Consider the following 17,918-nt stretch of genomic DNA (forward strand, 5'->3'; position numbering starts at 1 on the left):
GCTACTGCCCTGCCTGGCTTTATTTGGAAGGTTTGAGGCCACCAGGGAAACTGAGGCAGGGGGACATTAGGGTGGAGAGGAGCACCCAGGAGTTCTGGCTCCTGGGAACCTGCAATCAGTGCTGAGCCTTGGGTGTGGGTGGCCATGGGAGCTGGGTGTGGCTGCTGCTTATGAGTAACAGCACCTGCCTTTCCTTGTAAAACACACAGGAGTGCAAAGGACCTGTGCAGGTCTGTGCTCAGGGCCACCTCCCTCCTGCCCTAGGCAGCTGGACTGCGTGCTCTCTCCCCCACCCCCCTAGGCCAGTGCCACACCTGTGTCTGGTCAGGCCTGGCTTGGTGCCCTAGCCCTCCTGCAGTACTTCAAAGTCCCATGCTAGGTGTGAAGGAGCAGCGGTGCTGGGACCTGCAAGTGTCTCCCTCTGTCCTGTCTCCTGTGAGAGCCTGGGGTGGGAGGGGGGTGTAATTCCCAGCTGGGATCAGCCCTTTGCTCCTTGGCCCTGCCAGCAGAGCTGCTCGGGGGCAGGGGGGGTTGGGGCTATATGAGGGGGGCAATGGTGCTGCCCACACATCTCTTGCTGCCTCCAGAAGCCACCAACAACTTCAGTGTGTGTGTGTGTGTGTGTGCAGGGGGAAGGAGGGTAGCTTTCCCCCACAGGAGCTATCAGTGTAACTGGGTAAAGCTAATCTGTTCTAATCCACCAGCCCCTGAGGTGGAGCTAGAACCCAGGAGTCCTAGCTAACAGCCTTCCCATGGTCTAAATGATGCTTGGAAGCCAAGAGAGAGTTCTCTCCCACAGGGGAGAGGGCAGGAGTGTTTGGGAGTGGGGCAGGAGCCAGGATCCCTGGGCTCTATCTCTGAGTGGGGGGTGGGTGGGGTTTTGATGGTCTCCTTTTGTGTCAGTGCTTATCCTGCCATGTACAGCCTTAGCAGGAGATGGGGCCTGGACAGGTTCCCTGCCCTCTAGGGTGTATCCCCCCCATCACAGGGGGAGCAAGGGGGGGGGGAGCTCTTCCTGGCAGCTGTGTTGGCCCTGCTGGGGGGAGGCCAAGCCTCTCCCACCCCACAGCAAGGCCTTGCCTGGGAGTTCACCCCAGCTGGGGATCCTAGGCCAGCTTCTCTGCTATGAGTGATCAGCTCAGGGTGCTGTGATCGAGCAATGCAGGAGCTGGGGCCGTGGACAAAGGGCTGGTGGGGGTCAGGGTGAGCAACGTTGGAAGCAGGGGAGTCCCAGCAGCAGCTGTGGAGGAAGCAGGGTTGGGGGAAGAGCCTTGATGCTGTGGGGGGCTGGGCCCTAGCTGAGCCTGGGCAGGCTTGGAAAATAGGGGGTTGACAATGAGGCTGCATGGGGTGGAGCTGGATACAAAATGGGCCTTTATTGGGGGTGTTTGGGGCTGGGGGGTACAGAGCTGTGGATGGACACATTGCCTGGGATGGCAGAATTGAATGATGATAGCCCCCAGACTGTGGTTTCTTGTCTTCCTACTGCAGTTTCATGCTCTCTTTCTTCCCCCTGACCAATCTCACACCCCTTCTGCCCCTCCTTCTGCCCCTCCCCCCTTCATCTGGTTGCTCAGAGATGGCACCTAGCCTGGATTCTTGTAAATGGCTAGAACAGCTCCAAATCATAGACCTGGAAGGGACCTTGGGAGGTCAGCTAGTCCAGTCACCTGCACTCAAGGCAGCCCTAAGTAGTATCTAGACAGGTGTTTGTCCAACCTGTTCTGAAAAATCCCCAATGATGGAGATTCCACAACCTCCCTAGGCAATTGATTCCAGTGTTTAACCACCCTGACAGTTAGGAAGTTTTTCCTAATGTCCAACCTAAACCTTCCTTGCTACAATTTAAGCCCATTGCTTCTTGCCCTATCCTCAGGTTAAAAAGAACAATGTTTCTCCCTCCTCCTTTTAACAACCTTTTATGTACTTGAATGCACCTTAACATCTCCCCCGCCCTCCCCCCCACGGTCTTACTGCAGTGTGGGGGGTGAGGGACAGAGGGGAAGGGGCTCACCTAAAACACAGTAAGACCTGGCTCCAAGCCCTCCTGTTCTAACTCACTGTCCTTCCAGAGTTGGGGATAGACCCCAGGAGTCCTGGCTCCCACCCTACTTCCCTCCTAAAGGAACTCCAGGCTGCAGCCATGTCTGGGAGGCCAGGGGGAGGGAGTTAATGGATGTTGTGGGGGGTTGCCCCCCTAGTCAGATGGGTCCCCCAGAGTTGGCAGAGCAGGGGGGGAGGCTGGAATGCCAGCAGGGTTGGCGAGGGGCAGGGATATGTGGGTTATGAGGCAGCAGCAGTAGCGCTGGGGAGGGTCTCTGCACCAAGGCATGGAGCAGCCCCTCCCACAGGTGCAGGGCTGGGGGGCAGCATCAGGCGTCGCCCTTCAGCACAATCAGGGTGTTCCGCAGCAGCAGGCTACTGGCCTAGAAAAGAGGGAAGGGGTTAGGGGGGGGACACCCCCACTCCCCAGCGTGATGCTCCAGGGGAAACTGGGACTCCAAGAAAACCTTAAATGACCCACCCCACACCCTTCTCACAGCTGGGGACAGAACCCAGGAGTCCTGGCTCTCAGCCTAACTGGGAGTGGCATTGCAGGGACTGAACCTGTATGCAGGACCCAAGTATGTGTCTCTGCTGCCCCCTGCAGGCCACACCTGGATATGGCAACTGAGGACAGGATCTGCACTGATGGGAGGCATGCAGGTGACTGGGTGGGGGCTCAGACAAGCCTTCAGCCCCCACCCCAGGGTGCAGAGAGCATGGCAGGGGGAACAGGTCTCCCCAGGGACTTGGGGGATGGGGAGGCAGAGCATGCACTGGGTGAGGAGGGTAAGAAAGAGATGGGAGCTTCTGGGGGGTCCCAGTTCAGGTTTGGGGGGGGAAGGCAGGTAGTTGGGGGAGGGGAGGGGAAGGATGCCCAGGGGTTCCCAGCCAGGGTTGGGGGAGTTCCTGGGGTGGGGGGAAGTGTAGTTCCTGCAGCTCCGCACTCAGGCTGGGATAGGGGGTTCCCAAGGGCTAGCGGGGAGGTGGGTTGGTCCCAGGCAGGGTTGCAGGATTTCTAGGGGTCTCTGATACCTTGGCATGTTTCAGCTCCAGCTCCGCCAGCTCGATCAGGTTCTTGCGAAATGCGGAGATTCGACGTGACTTGAAATCAGTCAGTTCTGCCCAGGGAGAGAGAGAGAGAGAGAGAACCAGGAGATCTGGATCCCAGCCCCCTGCTCTACCCCATTCGACACCCCCCCCTCCACCCCCACCCAGAGACAGGGATAGAACCCAAGAGCCCTGGCTCCTAGCCCTTCTGTATTCACCTTGCTTGGCGGAGGCTGAGAGCTGTTCAAAGCGCTGACAGCACAGCTGCTGATGGACCTCAGCTGGCTTTACCTCCTTGTTCCTCATGCGGGCTCTGTCCAGTGCCTTGTTGGCATTCTCGTAATCAGCCAGGGCCCGCAGGCGCCGATACAGCAGATCCTGGGGACACAGACAGTTATAAACCTCCATGCCCCACCCCAGAGGGGGCTGCATCTCAGGGCTGGGCAAGGGAGCCCTATATCAATGGCCCCATCACGGCCCCGGGCTGCCTGTACCTTGGCTGCCTGTGAGTCTCTCATGTAGTACTTGAGCAGGTCAGACAGTTTCAGATCCTCATCTGATGCCACACGGCCCTCCAACTTCTGGGGAGAAGAGGACAGAACGGGGGGTCAAAAGAGGGGGGATGTTAATCCCACAACTACACCTGAGCCTCTCCGCCCCATCCTTCTGAGCTAATGTCACCCCCTCAGAGGTCCCCAATACCCAGCCATAGGGGGTGCTAGTAAGTGGGGGGTGGAGGTGCAGGATGGGGGCCATGAAGGCCCTGCCTCCCCACTGTAGGGTCTGTGGGGTGGGGCTGATCCTGGTTGTGGGGTTCAGGGGAGGGCGGGGAACACCAGGAGATTGGAGGGGGTCTGGAGCATGAGGAATGGTGGCAGAGTGTGTGTGTGTGTGGGGTAGAAGCCTCAGAGCAGAGGGGGCCCATAGTAGAGTAGGGGATGGGGAGAGGCCCCTTGGGGGGAGCAGGGAGCCCTCACTCACTCACCCGCAGCCGTTCAAAGAGTTCAGCCAATTTCAGGAAGCTCCTGGGGAGCGAAAGGGAGACTCATCAGTGACATCCTGGTACTTTCCCCCCAGTAACCTGCCCATTGCACCCCCTCCCCCACACCACCATCCCCCAAGTGCCCTCACACCCTTCCCCTAAATTAGGGCCCCCGATACTGCATCCCCCCCCACCACAGAGCACCCCATCCCCCTCAGTGTCCCCTGCATCCTGCCCCCCACCAGACAGCACCCCATCCCCCTCAGTGTCCCCTGCACCCTGCCCCCCACCAGACAGCAATCCATCCCCCAGCTCTACACAAGGCTGCACCGCCAGCTCTGTCTGAGGTGCCTCCTTCCCCCCAGATCTCTACCGCCACACCAGGAAGTGCCCCCCCATCAGCGCCCAACTATCCACAGGGCCCACTCGCCACCACACCGGGCTGCCTTCCCCAACCCCAAAATGCATCCCACCTCGCCACTCTCCCCCCAGCATCTAATCCCCATTTGACACCCTAGGCTGGGAGTGGAAGTGCCCCTGATGTCCAAATGGGGTCATTGGAGTGGGGAGCAGAGTGCATTCTGGGGGGGCACACCTTATACCAGCCCCCCCAAGCTTGGTGGGGGTTATTCAAGCCGCAGTCTCAGTGCCTGTTTCCCCAACACAGCTCCCCCAGCAAGCAGTTCTGGGGGCTCATAGGGAGCCCCTTTCCTGCACCTCAATACTCACGTCTGGAGCTGTCGGACTTCCTGTGTGCCCAGGCTGCTCAGTGCCACTGAGATAGGGATATAGTCCTCTGCCAGGCCTGTATTGGGGGGCAGCCATCAGGGCAGGGGATGTACCCCATTATCTTAGAGACTCCCCCCACAAATCAGGAGTCCCTACCTCACACCCACCTCCAGGAGCCCGGTGGGGTTCCCCTCCCCAGAGCCTCCACCACCCTGCCCCTCTGACCCCTAAGGGCTCCCCCACTGCCTCCAGATGGGGGACAGCTCCTAGGCAGCTGCCACTCTCCCGGGGATCCCTTGTGCTAAGCACCCCAGGTGGTCCCCACCCACAAGTGCTCCTGACCACCAGGAACCTCCCCTCCCCAGGGGAGACACTCCTGAAAGGGGCAGTCCCAAGGGCCAGGGTGGGGCAGGAGGATGATCCTGGTACCAGAGGGGGCTGTAGGGGAGGGACGGGAGAGAGACAATCCTGCCTCCCCACGTACTCTTGTGGGAGCGCATGACGCGGTCGGCCTTGAGGCAGGTGTCGCGCACCCGGGCGTGGTACTCCAGCAGGAATGTCCGCTCGTGCTCAAAGAACTCGTCCACCTCCTGCAGGGGGTGACAGGGAGCCAGAGATCCGAGGGGTGCCCCACACACGGCCCCACCCATAACAGGGGAGGGGCATCGGCACACACCATGCAGCGCCTCACGTCCAGGGGTGGGGGGTGCCATGTGGTCCTTGCACATGGGGCGGGAGTGGGGAATCTATATGGGCTGGGCTAAGTGTTAACATGGTCACTGCTGCAGGGGGAGGAATCTGTGCGGGCTGTGCCACTCTCCACGAGTGCCGGGGGGGGGAAACAGATATGTGCATGCCATGCCACTCTCTCTGATACCGTGGGGGAGGGGGGCAGTTGCACCAGTGGTGGGGTGGGGGGTGATTTGGGCAGGCCATGTTACTCTCCGTACTGGGGCTTGGCCGGGGTGAGGGGGGTGTGTGTGACAGAGCCCCATTCGTGGTTTGCTACTCTGTCAGCCACTCCTGTCAGGCCCGACACACTCACTACACCTAACACATTGATATCATGAGATATCACTGGAAAACTAACTCCCTGCTCATTAATATTCCAGGGTGACGTAGGGCCCGGGTGCGTACAAAGAGTTGTAAGTAAGCACTTGAATGATGTTCTTCAGATGGGTTTGGCAAGCAGCGCATAAGCCCAGTCTGCCCTAGGCAAAGGAATGTGTATTTGCGTAGCTGACTAGCCCGTCAGGCAGAGACACCGAAGGAACCGCTGCCTACAAAGGTGAATAGAACCAGGTGGGGGAGAAGCCTCTTAGCTATACAGACAAGGGACCTGAACCGCAAATGATAAGCAACAATCAATTGCTTGTAGATAGTATTCCTGTATTATAAAAGTGTAACGAGGAAGGATTCAAGGGGCCAGAGCGGCAGAAATCACAGGCTGCTGGGTCCTCCAGCCGAGCGGTTGAAGTCCCCGGGAACTGAGTTTAGGTGAGGACCCTGCTCAGGCAAGGGTTGTAACTCACTGAAGTGCAGTGTCAGTCTTAGGGTATGTCTACGCTTACATTGTACAGCGCTCTACTTTGCTGGCTCGGGGGGTGAAAAATCACCCCCCCGAGTGCAGAAAGTCTGAGCACTTGAAAGCGCTAGTGTAGACAGGCTCCGAGTGCTGGAAGCCGCGCTCCCAGCTCTCGGAGCGAACCCCCTTGTGGAGCTAATCCCCAGCACTCGCACACGACCACACTCGCACTTCAGAGCGCTGCCGCGGGAGCGTTCCTATGGCTGCGCTTTGAAGTCTCCAGTGTAGACACACTCTGAGAAGCAAAGGTGTAACCATTTATCTTTACTCCTCCTTCGGGTGCCATTTAAACCTCTGCCTTTGCCTTCACTAAACGTGTTTGACTCTCCACCAGTTCGGTGCTGGGACTGCCATAAGAGCGCTTGTCAAACCCCAGTGAAATCAGTGAGCGGCCCGGGATTGTCCCTCTGAAGGAACAACGAACTTCCTTCCTTCTGTGAGTGTTTCAGGAGTGGGCTGGACAGTGCAGGACCGTTTGGGGGAAAGTCAGGATGGGCTGTTGGGGTCACTAGGCGGGGAAGCCGGGGTGTGACCTGCATGGCAGTAGCCTGGCTGTTGGAGTCAGGGCCGTGAGCCACATAGGCAGAGCACTGAGGGTACCCAGAGCTGCAGGACAGGTATTGGTCTGGATTGAACCCCAAAAATGTCACTGGGGGATCTGTGCAGGGCCCATGGATTTCTGGGAAGATGGGATCTGATGGAGGCACACACTCTGTCCCTGCTCCCCCACACCCCACACCGCATGCAGTGGGTCCTGGCTCACCTTCAGCCCCGACACCCCGGTGATGAGAGCCTCATCAGCTGACTTGACGATGTTCCGGAAGAAACCACCCAGCAGCTCCTTGCGGTTCTTGCCACGTACACTGAGCTGCAAGGAGAGAGAGTGCCAGGTGTGTGTGGGGGGGGAGGTGGGAGAGGGCCCCCCAGGACCCCCTGCACCTCACATCCCCCCAGCCCACCACAGGGGCTGCCCAGAGTCAGAGATCATAGGAGCTAGGGGGAGGGATCTGTGCAGGCCAGAGTTGGAGGAGAGAGTGGGGCAGGGCAGTGGGGAGAGAAGGAGCTGTCCCCCTCACCTCTCTGGCTCCTTCCAGGCCCTGTGCTCCTCACATTGTGGGGGGCAATCTCCCACATGGTCCCCCTTGTTGGCGGGAGGTGGTGGAGATGGGAATGGCCTCAAATTGGGTACCAGGGGCCTGTGCTAGGCAGACAAACAGCTCTGCAGAGGAGGGGGGTTTTGGCTCAGCAGTGGAGAAGGCTGGTAGTGGGGGGTAGCTCAGTGGGGAGGAGGTGGGAGGTTCACCAGGGGAGAGGAGAGCTGGGGGGTCAGGGGCAGGCTCAAGGTGTTGCAGGAGGCCAGCAGGATCAGAGGGAGCCTCGGGTGGGTGGGGGAGTTGGGAACTCAGCCAGGGGTGGGAGGCTCTTGGGAGGGGTACTTGGGGTCTCACGTCTTGGTCATATTCCAGGAAGACGTAGAAGTTGTGGTCCCGGCGTAGGACGGGATGGGCTGCCAGACGCTGCAGGAACACCTCGTGCATTGCCACCGTCTTTTTAAAGATGGCCAGGTACTCGCTGCGGGAGACAGGCGGGTGAGCATCTGCAGGGACAGTGTCCCGGTACTGACCCCCTGGACACCCCCCCACTGCCCCCGGAGCCCCCCCACAGTGCCCCCTACTAACCCCTATGTATCACCTCTCGCTGATCGCCTGTACTGCCCCCATGGCACAGCGCCCCCACTGACCCCTTATTGACCCCACAGCACAGTGCCCCCTAGTGCTACACTGGGGCATTGAGGTCAGCCCCCGCCCTCCCCTGGTGTCACTCACCCCTCCAGCTCCTGCTTCATCTTGGCGAACTCCTCCCGCGTCAGGGTGCTGTTCCCCTCCCCGAGGCGCTGCAGCTTCTCCCGTGATGCCTCGAAGTCAGGCCTGGGGGGCGCAGGGGGGATCTGGGCCGGGGGTGGTGGGGGAAGAACCAGGAGAAATATTAGCTCTGAACCCCTCCTCCAGCCTCCCAGACCTCTGTGACCCCAGGCCCCCATGGGCCCGTGATACTAGCTGTGGGGCAGGCCGGGGGTGAGGGTGGAGCTGATGGGGGCTCATGGTTGAGGCATGGGGGTGAAAGGGCAGAGATGAGGGGGCCTCACAGTTGAGGGAGGGGAGTGAAGCGGGGTCGGGGGGGCTAATGGTTGGAACAAAGGAGGCTGGGAGGTGGAGCTGGAGGGGCTGAGAAAGGATTCATGGCCAGTTGTTATGGGGCAGGGGCAAAGGGCTCAGATTACAGAATCATAGAATATCAGGGTTGGAAGGGACCTCAGGAGGTTATCTAGTCCAACCTCCTGCTCAAAGCAGGACCAATCCCCAATTTTTGCCCCAAGTCCCTAAATGGCCCCCTCAAGGATTGAACTCACAACCCTGGGTTTAGCAGGCCAATGCTCAAACCACTGAGCTATCCCTCCCCCCAGATGTCCTGTTGGGGGATGATGCCTAGGGTTAGGGCAGGGCAAGGTCAGCACGGGTGACCGAGACCGGCTTGAGCTGCCTCTCACTCTGGCTGAGTTCTCGGAAGCCCTCCGCCACATGCCCACCAATAAATCTCCGGGCATGGACGGGCTGACCGTGGAGCTCTACCACGTGTTCTGGGACATCCTCGGCCCAGACCTAGCCACCGTCTGGGCCGAGTCTTTGCAGAGCGAGGTCCTCCCTCTTTTATGCAGGCGAGCCGTGCTTGCCTTATTACCAAAGAAGGGGGACCTCTGCGATTTACAAAATTGGCGTCCCGTCTCGCTCCTCAGCATGGACTACAAGGTCGTAGCGAAAGCCATGTCGCTGCATCTAGGGTCCGTGCTAGCGGACGTGATCCACCCAGACCAGACCTACACCGTCCCGGGCCGCACCGTCTTCGACAAACTGTATCTGGTCCGGGACCTCTTGGAACTCGGGTGTAGGGACAGTCTGTCGTTCGCCCTCCTGTCCCTGGATCAGGAGAAGGCGTTCGACAGGGTGGATCACGGGTATCTCCTGAGCACTCTGCGAGCGTTTGGCTTCGGACCCCAGTTTGTGGGTTTTCTCCAGGTGCTGTATGCCTCCGCAGAGTGTCTGGTCAGGCTCAACTGGACCCTGACCGAACCGGTCAACTTCAGGCGAGGAGTACGGCAGGGGTGCCCCCTCTCGGGCCAGCTGTACGCTCTGGCGATCGAGCCCTTCCTCTGTCTCCTCCGCAGGAGGTTGACGGGGTTGGCGCTACGGGAGCCGGAGCTGCGGCTGGTCCTGTCGGCATACGCCGACGATGTGCTCCTCGTGGTCCAGGACCCGGGAGACTTGGCGCGGGTGGAGGCTTGCCAGGCCGTCTACTCGGCAGCCTCCTCCGCCCGGGTCAACTGGGTCAAGAGCTCTGGCTTGGTTGTAGGGGTCTGGCGGGAGGTGAGCTCCCTCCCACCCGCGCTTCAAGCCATCTGGTGGAGCGCGGGTCCGCTGCTCTATCTCGGTGTTTACCTTTCTGCCACGCATCCGTCTCCGCCGGAGAACTGGCAGGGTTTAGAGGACAGGGTGGTAGAGCGGCTCCGGAGATGGACAGGACTACTCCGGTGTCTCTCCCTTCGAGGGCAGGCACTGGTGCTCAATCAACTAGTCCTGTCCATGCTCTGGTACCGGCTCAACATCCTGGTCCCAGCCCCGGATTTCCTGGCCAACCTCTGGACGTTGATTCTGGATTTCTTCTGGTCAGGACTGCACTGGGTCTCTGCAGGGGTTCTCCATCTGGCCCTGGAGGAGGGAGGGCAGGGCCTGAAGTGTCTCCGCACTCAGGTCCATGTCTTCCGCCTCCAGGCCCTGCAGAGGCTCCTTTATCGTGCAGGTAGTCCGGCATGGAGCGTACTGGCGCACGCCTTCCTGCGCCGCTTCCGAGGGCCCTGATATGACCGGCAGCTCCTTTATCTCCACCCGAGGGGTCTTCCGCGAGACCTCTCCGGGCTGCCGGTCTTCTATCAGGACCTCCTCCGGACCTGGAAACTGTTCACAGCGACCAGGTCCGTGGCGGCCTCCGTGGGGAAAGATCTCCTCGCGGAGCCCCTGCTACACAACCCCCAGCTCCGTGTGCAGGTGGCGGAGTCCCCCCCGGTGCGCCAGAGGTTGGTCCTGGCAGAAGTTACCAGAGTCGGAGACGTCCTGGACTACGACCGGGGAGACTGGCTGGATCCCCTGACGCTCGCTCAGGGCATGGGGCTCTCCAGACCTCGTACTCCCCTGCGCGTACTTCAGGAGGTGAGGGCTGCTTTGCTGCCCGCTGCTCGGGTTTACCTCGACCGGGTCCTGCGAGAGGGCGCGCCCCGCCCACCCTCCACCCCAGGCCCTCCGGACCTTTTCATCGGGCCTCTGCCCTGTTGACCCATCCAACCCCCACGCCCCTTCACCGTGAGCTGGCTACACAAGCTGCAGCCGGTCCGGTTCCAGACCGTGCCAAAGAAACAGCTCTACACGCTCGTGCTCCACACCCTTCACGTCCTCACCCTCGCGTCCCGCTCTGACACGAAGTGGCAGGACCTCCTGCCACCTCTGGAGGGTGAGGAGCTCCGGTGGGCCAGCCTATATTCCACCTTAGTCCCGAGGCCCGCCGGGGATATCAGTTGGCGGCTCCTTCACGGGGCCGTGAGCACGGGCGTGTACTTGGCGCGGTTCACCCCAATCCCGGACACCTGCCCCTTTTGCGGCGTGAGGGAAACCCTGGCGCACGTCTACCTGGAGTGCGCCAGGCTGCAGACCCCTATTCCGGCTCCTCACGAATATTTTGTTAAAATTTTGGTTGCACTTTTCCCCTCACCTCCTTATCTATGCACTCCCTGTCCGTGGCCCCACTAAGTTGCAGGACCTCCTGGTCAACCTCCTCCTGGCCCTGGCTAAAGTGGCCATCTATAAAACCAGGGTGAGGAGGTTGGCCGATGGAGTCTCCTGTGACTGTGAGGCCTATTTCCAATCCTCGGTCCATTCACGCCTCCGGGCAGAATTCCTCTGGGCAGCGTCCACTGACTCCCTTGATGCCTTCGAGGAGCAGTGGGCGCTGTCTGGGGGTCTCTGCTCGGTGTCCCTGTCAGGTTCCCTTCGTTTGACCCTTTGACCGCACTCCTGTCCCTGTTGTTCATTAGTTGTCCCCTGTAATTAATTGGTTTTCCAGGTCCTGTGGACCCCCCCCTTAGGCTGGGGGGGGATCCTTTAGCAGTGGGCGGGCTTTTGTCCGCCCACTTCCTGGATCCCAATAAGGCTAGGGCAGGACTGGGAGGTCAGGGCCCTTGGGGGGTCCATTAGGGGCAGGATGTCAATGGCTAAAGGATCCCCCTCCTCTAGAAACACTCTTCCTTCTCCACCCCCGCCCCCCGCTCCCGTTACAGTGATCCTGTGTCTCCACCTATGCCCCACGCCTTTACAATTCATAGATTCACTGATCAGGAGGGCCCACTGTGATCATCCAATCCTCCTGGATAACACACAGCCCCTGAAAGCTTATGCCCAAATACATTTGTTAGTCTCTAAGGTGCCACAAGGACTCCTCGTTATTTTTGTCTTATTGCAGTTGATTTTCAGTCCAATTTGCTGGCTGAATGCGTTGAGTCGAGTTGTTTTTTCTTGTTTATGGTGTTGGGTATGTGATAGGAGAGTGACATCATCTGCGAAATCCAGGTCTTCAAGGGATCAGAAGAGTGTCCATTTAATGCCTCTTGGCATGTCTTCTGTTATACGCTGCATTACCCAGTCGATGGCAACGTTGAAGAGGATTGCAGACATGACACACCCCTGGCATACTCCTCTTTTGACTTCAAAACTGAGCTCACTGTGATAACACTGCATGTAAAGTTGAAATAGAAGCTTTTGATGATGTTGATTATACGGAGGGAATTCCACGTGCCCGCAGAATGCGCCCGAGGCTGGTCCTGTGAAGGCTATTAAAAGCCTTCTCCAACTCTATGCAATGTATGTAGAACTGCTGTTGCCATTCTAAGCACTGTTCTATTATGTTTCGTAGAGTGAAGATCTGGTCTGTGTATCCACGCCCTTTCTGAAAACCAGCTTGCTTTTTTCTGAGAACGCAATCAACTGCCTCTGATATACGCTGGACTATGATCTTACACAATACTTTGCTTGGCACAGATAAAAGTGTGATACCACGCCAGTTATTACAATCACTGAGTTTTCTTTTTTTGGTATCTTCACTATAACCCTATGGGTCCACTCCTCTGGCACTTTTTTCTCTTTCCCAGTCTGATGTAAATAGAGGGGCCAGGATAGATGCTGCTAATTTAGGATTTATCTTGAACAATTCTGCATTCAAGTTATCCTTGCCAGGAGCTTTCCCATTTTTAAAGGATTCGATGGCTTGAATGATCTCTTCCTTAGTTGGGGTGTCTGTGTTGATATCAAGATCTTCTTCTGCCTCCTGGGTGTTTGCTTCCTCTTTAGGTGGCTCCCTGTTCGGCAATTCTTTGAAATGCTCTGCCCTGTGCATTTCTTGTTCTTTTTCGGCTGTTAGTAGGTGGCCTTGTTTGTTCCTGGTGAGAGTGTTTGTTGGTGTCTGCCGTTTACCACTGATAAGCCGCGTCATTTTGTAGACGGATCCTTGTTCACCACGAGCAGCTGCATCCTCTGCTTGTGTTGCCCGATTATGAATATAAGGCCGTTTGTCTGCTCTCACAAGGTGTTTGACCTCCCGGTGTGCCTTGCTAATACTGCTTCCGGTATTTGTCCTTTAGCTTCTGGGATTCTGTGTCTAAAACTTTTTTCTTCAGGGCTCGTCTGGTTTCTATGGCATTCCATGTGCTGGGTGTAATCCTGTCCTTCCTTCTCTTCTGCCTATAGCCTAGACAGGCTTCACTGCTCTGTTTATAAATTGCTGTTACCTTGTCCCACTTCTTTTTGATCTCCTCATCTGCATTCCCCTCCTTTTCATCAAGGTCTGCAAGTGCTTGAAACGTGTTTTTTAGCTGCAGAATGAAGGCTTTCTGTATGTCAGGGGACTCTAGCTTGTCAATATCATAACGTCTATGTCCCTTGTTTGGTGGGCCCACACTGCTCAGTTTTAGCTTGACGGAAGCTGTCACAAGGTGGTGGTCGCTGCCAACATCTGCACCCCTTCTCACTTTCACATCTGTCAGTGAGAGTCGCCATTTACCACTGATCATGATATGGTCAGTCTGGTTCTTATCTCTGACACCATGTCAGCCTGTGAATTTCACCATGTTCAAATAGGGTTCCACCAATGACTAGGTCATTCATATTACAGAAATCAACAAGCCTCTCTCCATTTTCATTCATGGCGCCACACCCATGTCTTCCCATTGCTCTGTCATTGTTTGTGTTGTCCTTACCGGCCTTGGCATTCAGGTCTCCCATGACGATAGTTAGGTCGTGGCGTGGTATTCTCTCTAACTCCACCTGTAGTGTAAGATAGAATTTGTCTTTTACTTCTTCATCACTGTCATTTGTCAGAGCATAATACTGAAGCAGGGGGACATTATTATGTTTCCGTTTCGGTCTGGCTCTCATAAGTCTGCTGCTGATGGATTTCCATTCAAGCAGGGAATGCTCCACTCCCTTCTTCAAAAGGATGGCAACACCCTCATGGTGTTGTCCATCATCCCATCCAGAAAACAGCAAAGTTTCTCCTGAGGCTGTTGTTAATCTTCCTGATCCCATCCATCTGCTCTTGCTGACACCCTGGATGTGTAAGCTGTAGCGTCTCATCTCTGCTATGACCTGAGCTAGCTTCCCTGCCTTGTACATTGTCCGTACGTTCCAAAAACCAAGTTTGGTTTTTGTCTTGATGTTGAGCACTGAAGTCTTCATGCCAGTGGCTTCCTTTCGGCTTTCGCCACTGGCAGTCATACGGGTCATTGACTCCTGAAGGCCGTCACACACAGTAATGGTCGATTTCTCCGTCGCTGTTTCCTTAACATATTTTGTTTTTTACAGGACAGGGTTGTTAGCCCTGTGCCTAACCCCCAACCTGGAGGACCAGGGTGTCTATTTTGTCTGGCTCTCAGGTCCTCCACAGACCAATCTGGCATGGTTGAACCACCAGGAGCAAAAAGCCCCCGCCGACACAGACTCTGGGGATCATTAGAGCATGCAAGCTGTCCCGTCACGACAGGGCATGGACACTGGAGGACAGATGGCCAAAGTAGGAGGCGTGAAATTGAGAGATTCATCTTTAGAAGATCTTTAGCATGCTATTATTGCCTTACTTGGAGAGGTTACTGGCCAACTACAGCTAATGTTGGGAGCGCTGTGGAAAGCAACGGAATCTCTGGGACTTGGGGTCAATGGTGATCAAACCAAAGCTATGCAAGCCTCCTACAAAACAGAAACAAATGACCTGCAAATGATGTATGTGGACAGCAATGACATTGAATGGATGAATAGGTTTATCTATCTGGGTAATCACTTGACAATAAGAGGCTCTATATCAGAAGAAGTCACATGTTGGATTGGTCTTGCATCCATGGCACTTCAGTGTCTTCAAAGGCCTCTGAGCAGGGGTGCTGGAACAATCTGTGTAGTGGGGGTGCTGAGAGCCATTGAACTAAACTGTAAACCATGTATAGAATGGAAACACTTCAAGACCCCTACCACTCCTAGTTCCAGCACCTATGCCTCTGGGTCGCAGGATGTCCATGTGACAACTACGATACAAGTGTTCAATGTGGTAGTGATGACAACTCTGTCGTATGGAGCAGGAACATGGCCATGAAAAACAGCTGAGGAGAGGAAACCAAACAGTTTTCAGTGTCAAAACATCCACTGGTTTGATTTTGTCACAAACGAAGAGATTCTTAGATGACCCTGGCAAGTTGCAGTCTCACATCCGCTGAGAAGACTGCAATGGTGTGGTCACCATGTCCAGCACGGAGAAGAAGGTGTGCTTGTACAGAAGCTTTATAGACCTGAGGTCAAAGAAAGTAGAGCACGAGACCAATCACAAATGAGGTTGGAAGATGCAATTCTGAAGGATTTAAGAAGCCTAAATCCTCCCATGCTGACTCTTGCCAAAAGAAGAAGACTTGCAAGGGACTATTCAGGATGGAAGTTCATTCTATGTGCACCACAGCTACATCACAGCCATGTGAATCTGCTGCTGTTGTGAATTAGAGCAGATTAGAAAAACACCCAGTCTTGAGTGAAAAATGTCGAGTGATGGAGAATCCACCACAGCTCTTAGTAAATTGCTCCATTGGTTCGTTCCCCACATTGGTACACATTTGCATCCTATTTCCAGTCTGAAGTTGTCTGGCTTCAACTTCCAGCCCCTGGATCTTGTTAGACCTTTATTTGCAGACTAGGAGCAAGTCACCCCTTAACCCTCTCTTGGTTAAACTGAGCAGATTGAGCTCTTGGGAATCCCTCACTGTCACAGCCTGTTTTCCAGTCCTTTAACCGTTCTTGTGACTCTTCTCTGAACCCAATTTAGCAATAGCCTTCTTGAGTTGTAGACACCAGCACCTGACATGATGTTCCCCCTTATGACACCCTGCCCCATGCCCCCCCAGATGTTCTCCTTACCATGATTCCATATCCCCTCTCACCCTTTACATTATCCCCCTGGTCCCCCTCATCCCCTCCACTCACGATTATGCCAGCGTATTCATCATTTTCAGAGAAGGTGTCGTGCAGCCAAACAAAGTCCTCATGCTGCCGGACCACAGAGAGCGCTGGGCGGTTGAAGTCGGGCAGGGAGCTCTGCAACAGGGGGGCAGGGGATGACACACTCCAAACCTGGGACTCCCAGAATCCCCTTCAATAAGTGGACCTGCCAGAGACCTCCCCAAACCAGGGATCCCCCAGAGACCACCCCAAATGGAGACACCCAAGCCAAGGACCCTCAAACCTCACTAGAGACATTCCCCAGAGACCCCCCAAACATCAGAGCCCTATGGTGGGAGACCCCCCATAAGGGACCCATTCCACTCTGTCTCTCCAATCCCCTCATCCCATACTCCCCCTCACCTTGGTCTGGACAGTGAATTTCACCTTGTCCCGTTCGCTGACTGCGTCTGAGATCTCAACCTGCAAGGAGGGGTCAGTGGCGAGCTCCTCCGAGGGTGAGCAAGGCTGGGGAAGAGAAGAGGGTCAGATATGGGAGCACCCAAGGGGGGGGGATGCAGGGCGATGCCCGACCCGGGGCACCGGGCGCGGGGGGCAGCAGAATGCAGGGTACTGCCCCTCCCGGGTGGGGAATGCAGGACCCCGCCGTGGTCCCAGGCTCACCTTGCTCTCCTCCCCAGGCGGCATCTCCAGCGGCTCCTCCATGCGCCCCCAGGAAGAGAGCGGCCCAGGATGCCCTGTAGATGAACCCAGGCTCAGGCCTCATCAGCTGACTAGGAATGGGGGAGGGGGGGGCGGCGCGGGCGGAGGGTGTTGTCTCTTTAAATCGTTTGTGAGAGCTATTCCACACCCCTCCTCCCCATTGGGCACCAGGCACGGAGTCCTCGTTCCCATTCGCTGGGATTCCCACTCGTCACCCCCCAGGCGGGGGCAGTGGGGGGCGGTCATACCTTCTTAAGGTGGCGTAGGGGAGATAAGTGTGCGTGGGTTCCCTCTCTCTGGGGGGCTGGTCCCAGCTGGGGAGGGGGTGACCCCTGGCAGCTGAGGAGATGGAGGAGAGAGGCACCTTGGGACGCTGCAGGGGGAGCGGGGGGGGGTATCAGCTGGGTGTGGTGCCTCTTGGTATGGTGGGAGATTGGGGGCCCTGGAGGCTACAGGGGGATGTGGCAGTGGGGGCTAGGTGGATGGGCTCTAGCACCCACCCCTTGCTCTGGCTGAGGCAGTGGATGGAGAAATGGCTGCATTGCTTGCCCCATTGCTCCAGACCTACATCAGCAATGAGTTCTGTGGGGTCTCAGCGCCTCAACACATGGATACCACCCAAGATCCTACAGCTGTGATCAGGTTACCTTCACAGAGCTGTTACCTTCACAGTCCAAAGAACAAGGCCTCACACCCCAGCCTTAGTGAGGCAACAATCGTGCAATCATTGCACAAGTAAGGACACCCCAGGCAGAGCTGGGCATAACCCACCCACAGGCCCAGGTCTCAGTCACTTTGCCTTTCAGAGGGAATGGCCCAAACTATGTGCTTGTGTACTCCCTGCTAACACTGCGTGGAGTGTTCTCTGGTGGCAAGAGCTCATACCGGCTGCTGCCTCTGCACTTCCATTCATTGTCCTGTACCTCGATGGGCAGAACGTCATCCTTTCAAAACAGGAAATTCCCAGGTTTGCTCCCTGCCTAGGACCCAACAAGAGGGCACATCCTAAGACCATGTCTTCACGGTGATGTTACAGCAGTGTGGTTTGCTCACTCAAAATGCCGCAATGTAATTGCAGTGAATTGAAGTGCATCCACACCCCTTTGCTACAGTCCTTCTCCTTGCAGCCATACAGCTCTGAATCAGTTCAAATTCAACACACAGTATTCAAGGCAGGGAGCCCACGGTGTAACATTCCACCACTTTGCTCTTGGCCCCCTCTCCAGTTTAGCAACATCCT

General features: G+C 56.6%; 1 protein-coding gene across 2 annotated transcripts; it reads right to left on the reverse strand.

The window, feature by feature from the left end:
- Positions 1-1,351: 1,351 nt before the first annotated feature.
- SNX32 (sorting nexin 32) lies at positions 1,352-16,810 on the reverse strand. 2 transcript variants are annotated; one of them, XM_037904119.2, is made up of 13 exons: positions 16,640-16,810; positions 16,379-16,483; positions 16,001-16,111; positions 8,216-8,337; positions 7,838-7,961; positions 7,153-7,257; positions 5,289-5,394; positions 4,805-4,880; positions 4,079-4,118; positions 3,588-3,674; positions 3,312-3,471; positions 3,079-3,164; positions 1,352-2,426 (listed from the first exon to the last, which is right to left on the reverse strand). In XM_037904119.2, exons 1-13 carry the CDS (start codon positions 16,679-16,681, stop codon positions 2,373-2,375), a joined length of 1,218 nt encoding a protein of 405 aa, XP_037760047.1. In that variant the 5' UTR covers positions 16,682-16,810; the 3' UTR covers positions 1,352-2,372. The 2 variants fall into 2 exon arrangements, with proteins under 2 accessions (XP_037760047.1, XP_043406955.1); XM_043551020.1 differs by having other exon boundaries at positions 3,079-3,471.
- Positions 16,811-17,918: the final 1,108 nt, after the last annotated feature.

This window comes from Chelonia mydas, chromosome 7 (genome assembly GCF_015237465.2).
Source record: "Chelonia mydas isolate rCheMyd1 chromosome 7, rCheMyd1.pri.v2, whole genome shotgun sequence".
Taxonomy (NCBI): Eukaryota; Metazoa; Chordata; order Testudines; family Cheloniidae; genus Chelonia; species Chelonia mydas.

Coding starts and splice junctions, on each gene's coding strand:
- SNX32 (XM_043551020.1), bottom strand. CDS start 16,681: ATGGAGGAGCCGCTGGAGATGCCGCCTGGGGAGGAGAGCAAG. Junction 5,395..7,152: donor CCGGGGTGTCGGGGCTGAAG/GTGAGCCAGGAC, acceptor CACCCCCTGCAG/GAGGTGGACGAGTTCTTTGA. Junction 4,119..4,804: donor GAAGTCCGACAGCTCCAGAC/GTGAGTATTGAG, acceptor TTCGCTCCCCAG/GAGCTTCCTGAAATTGGCTG.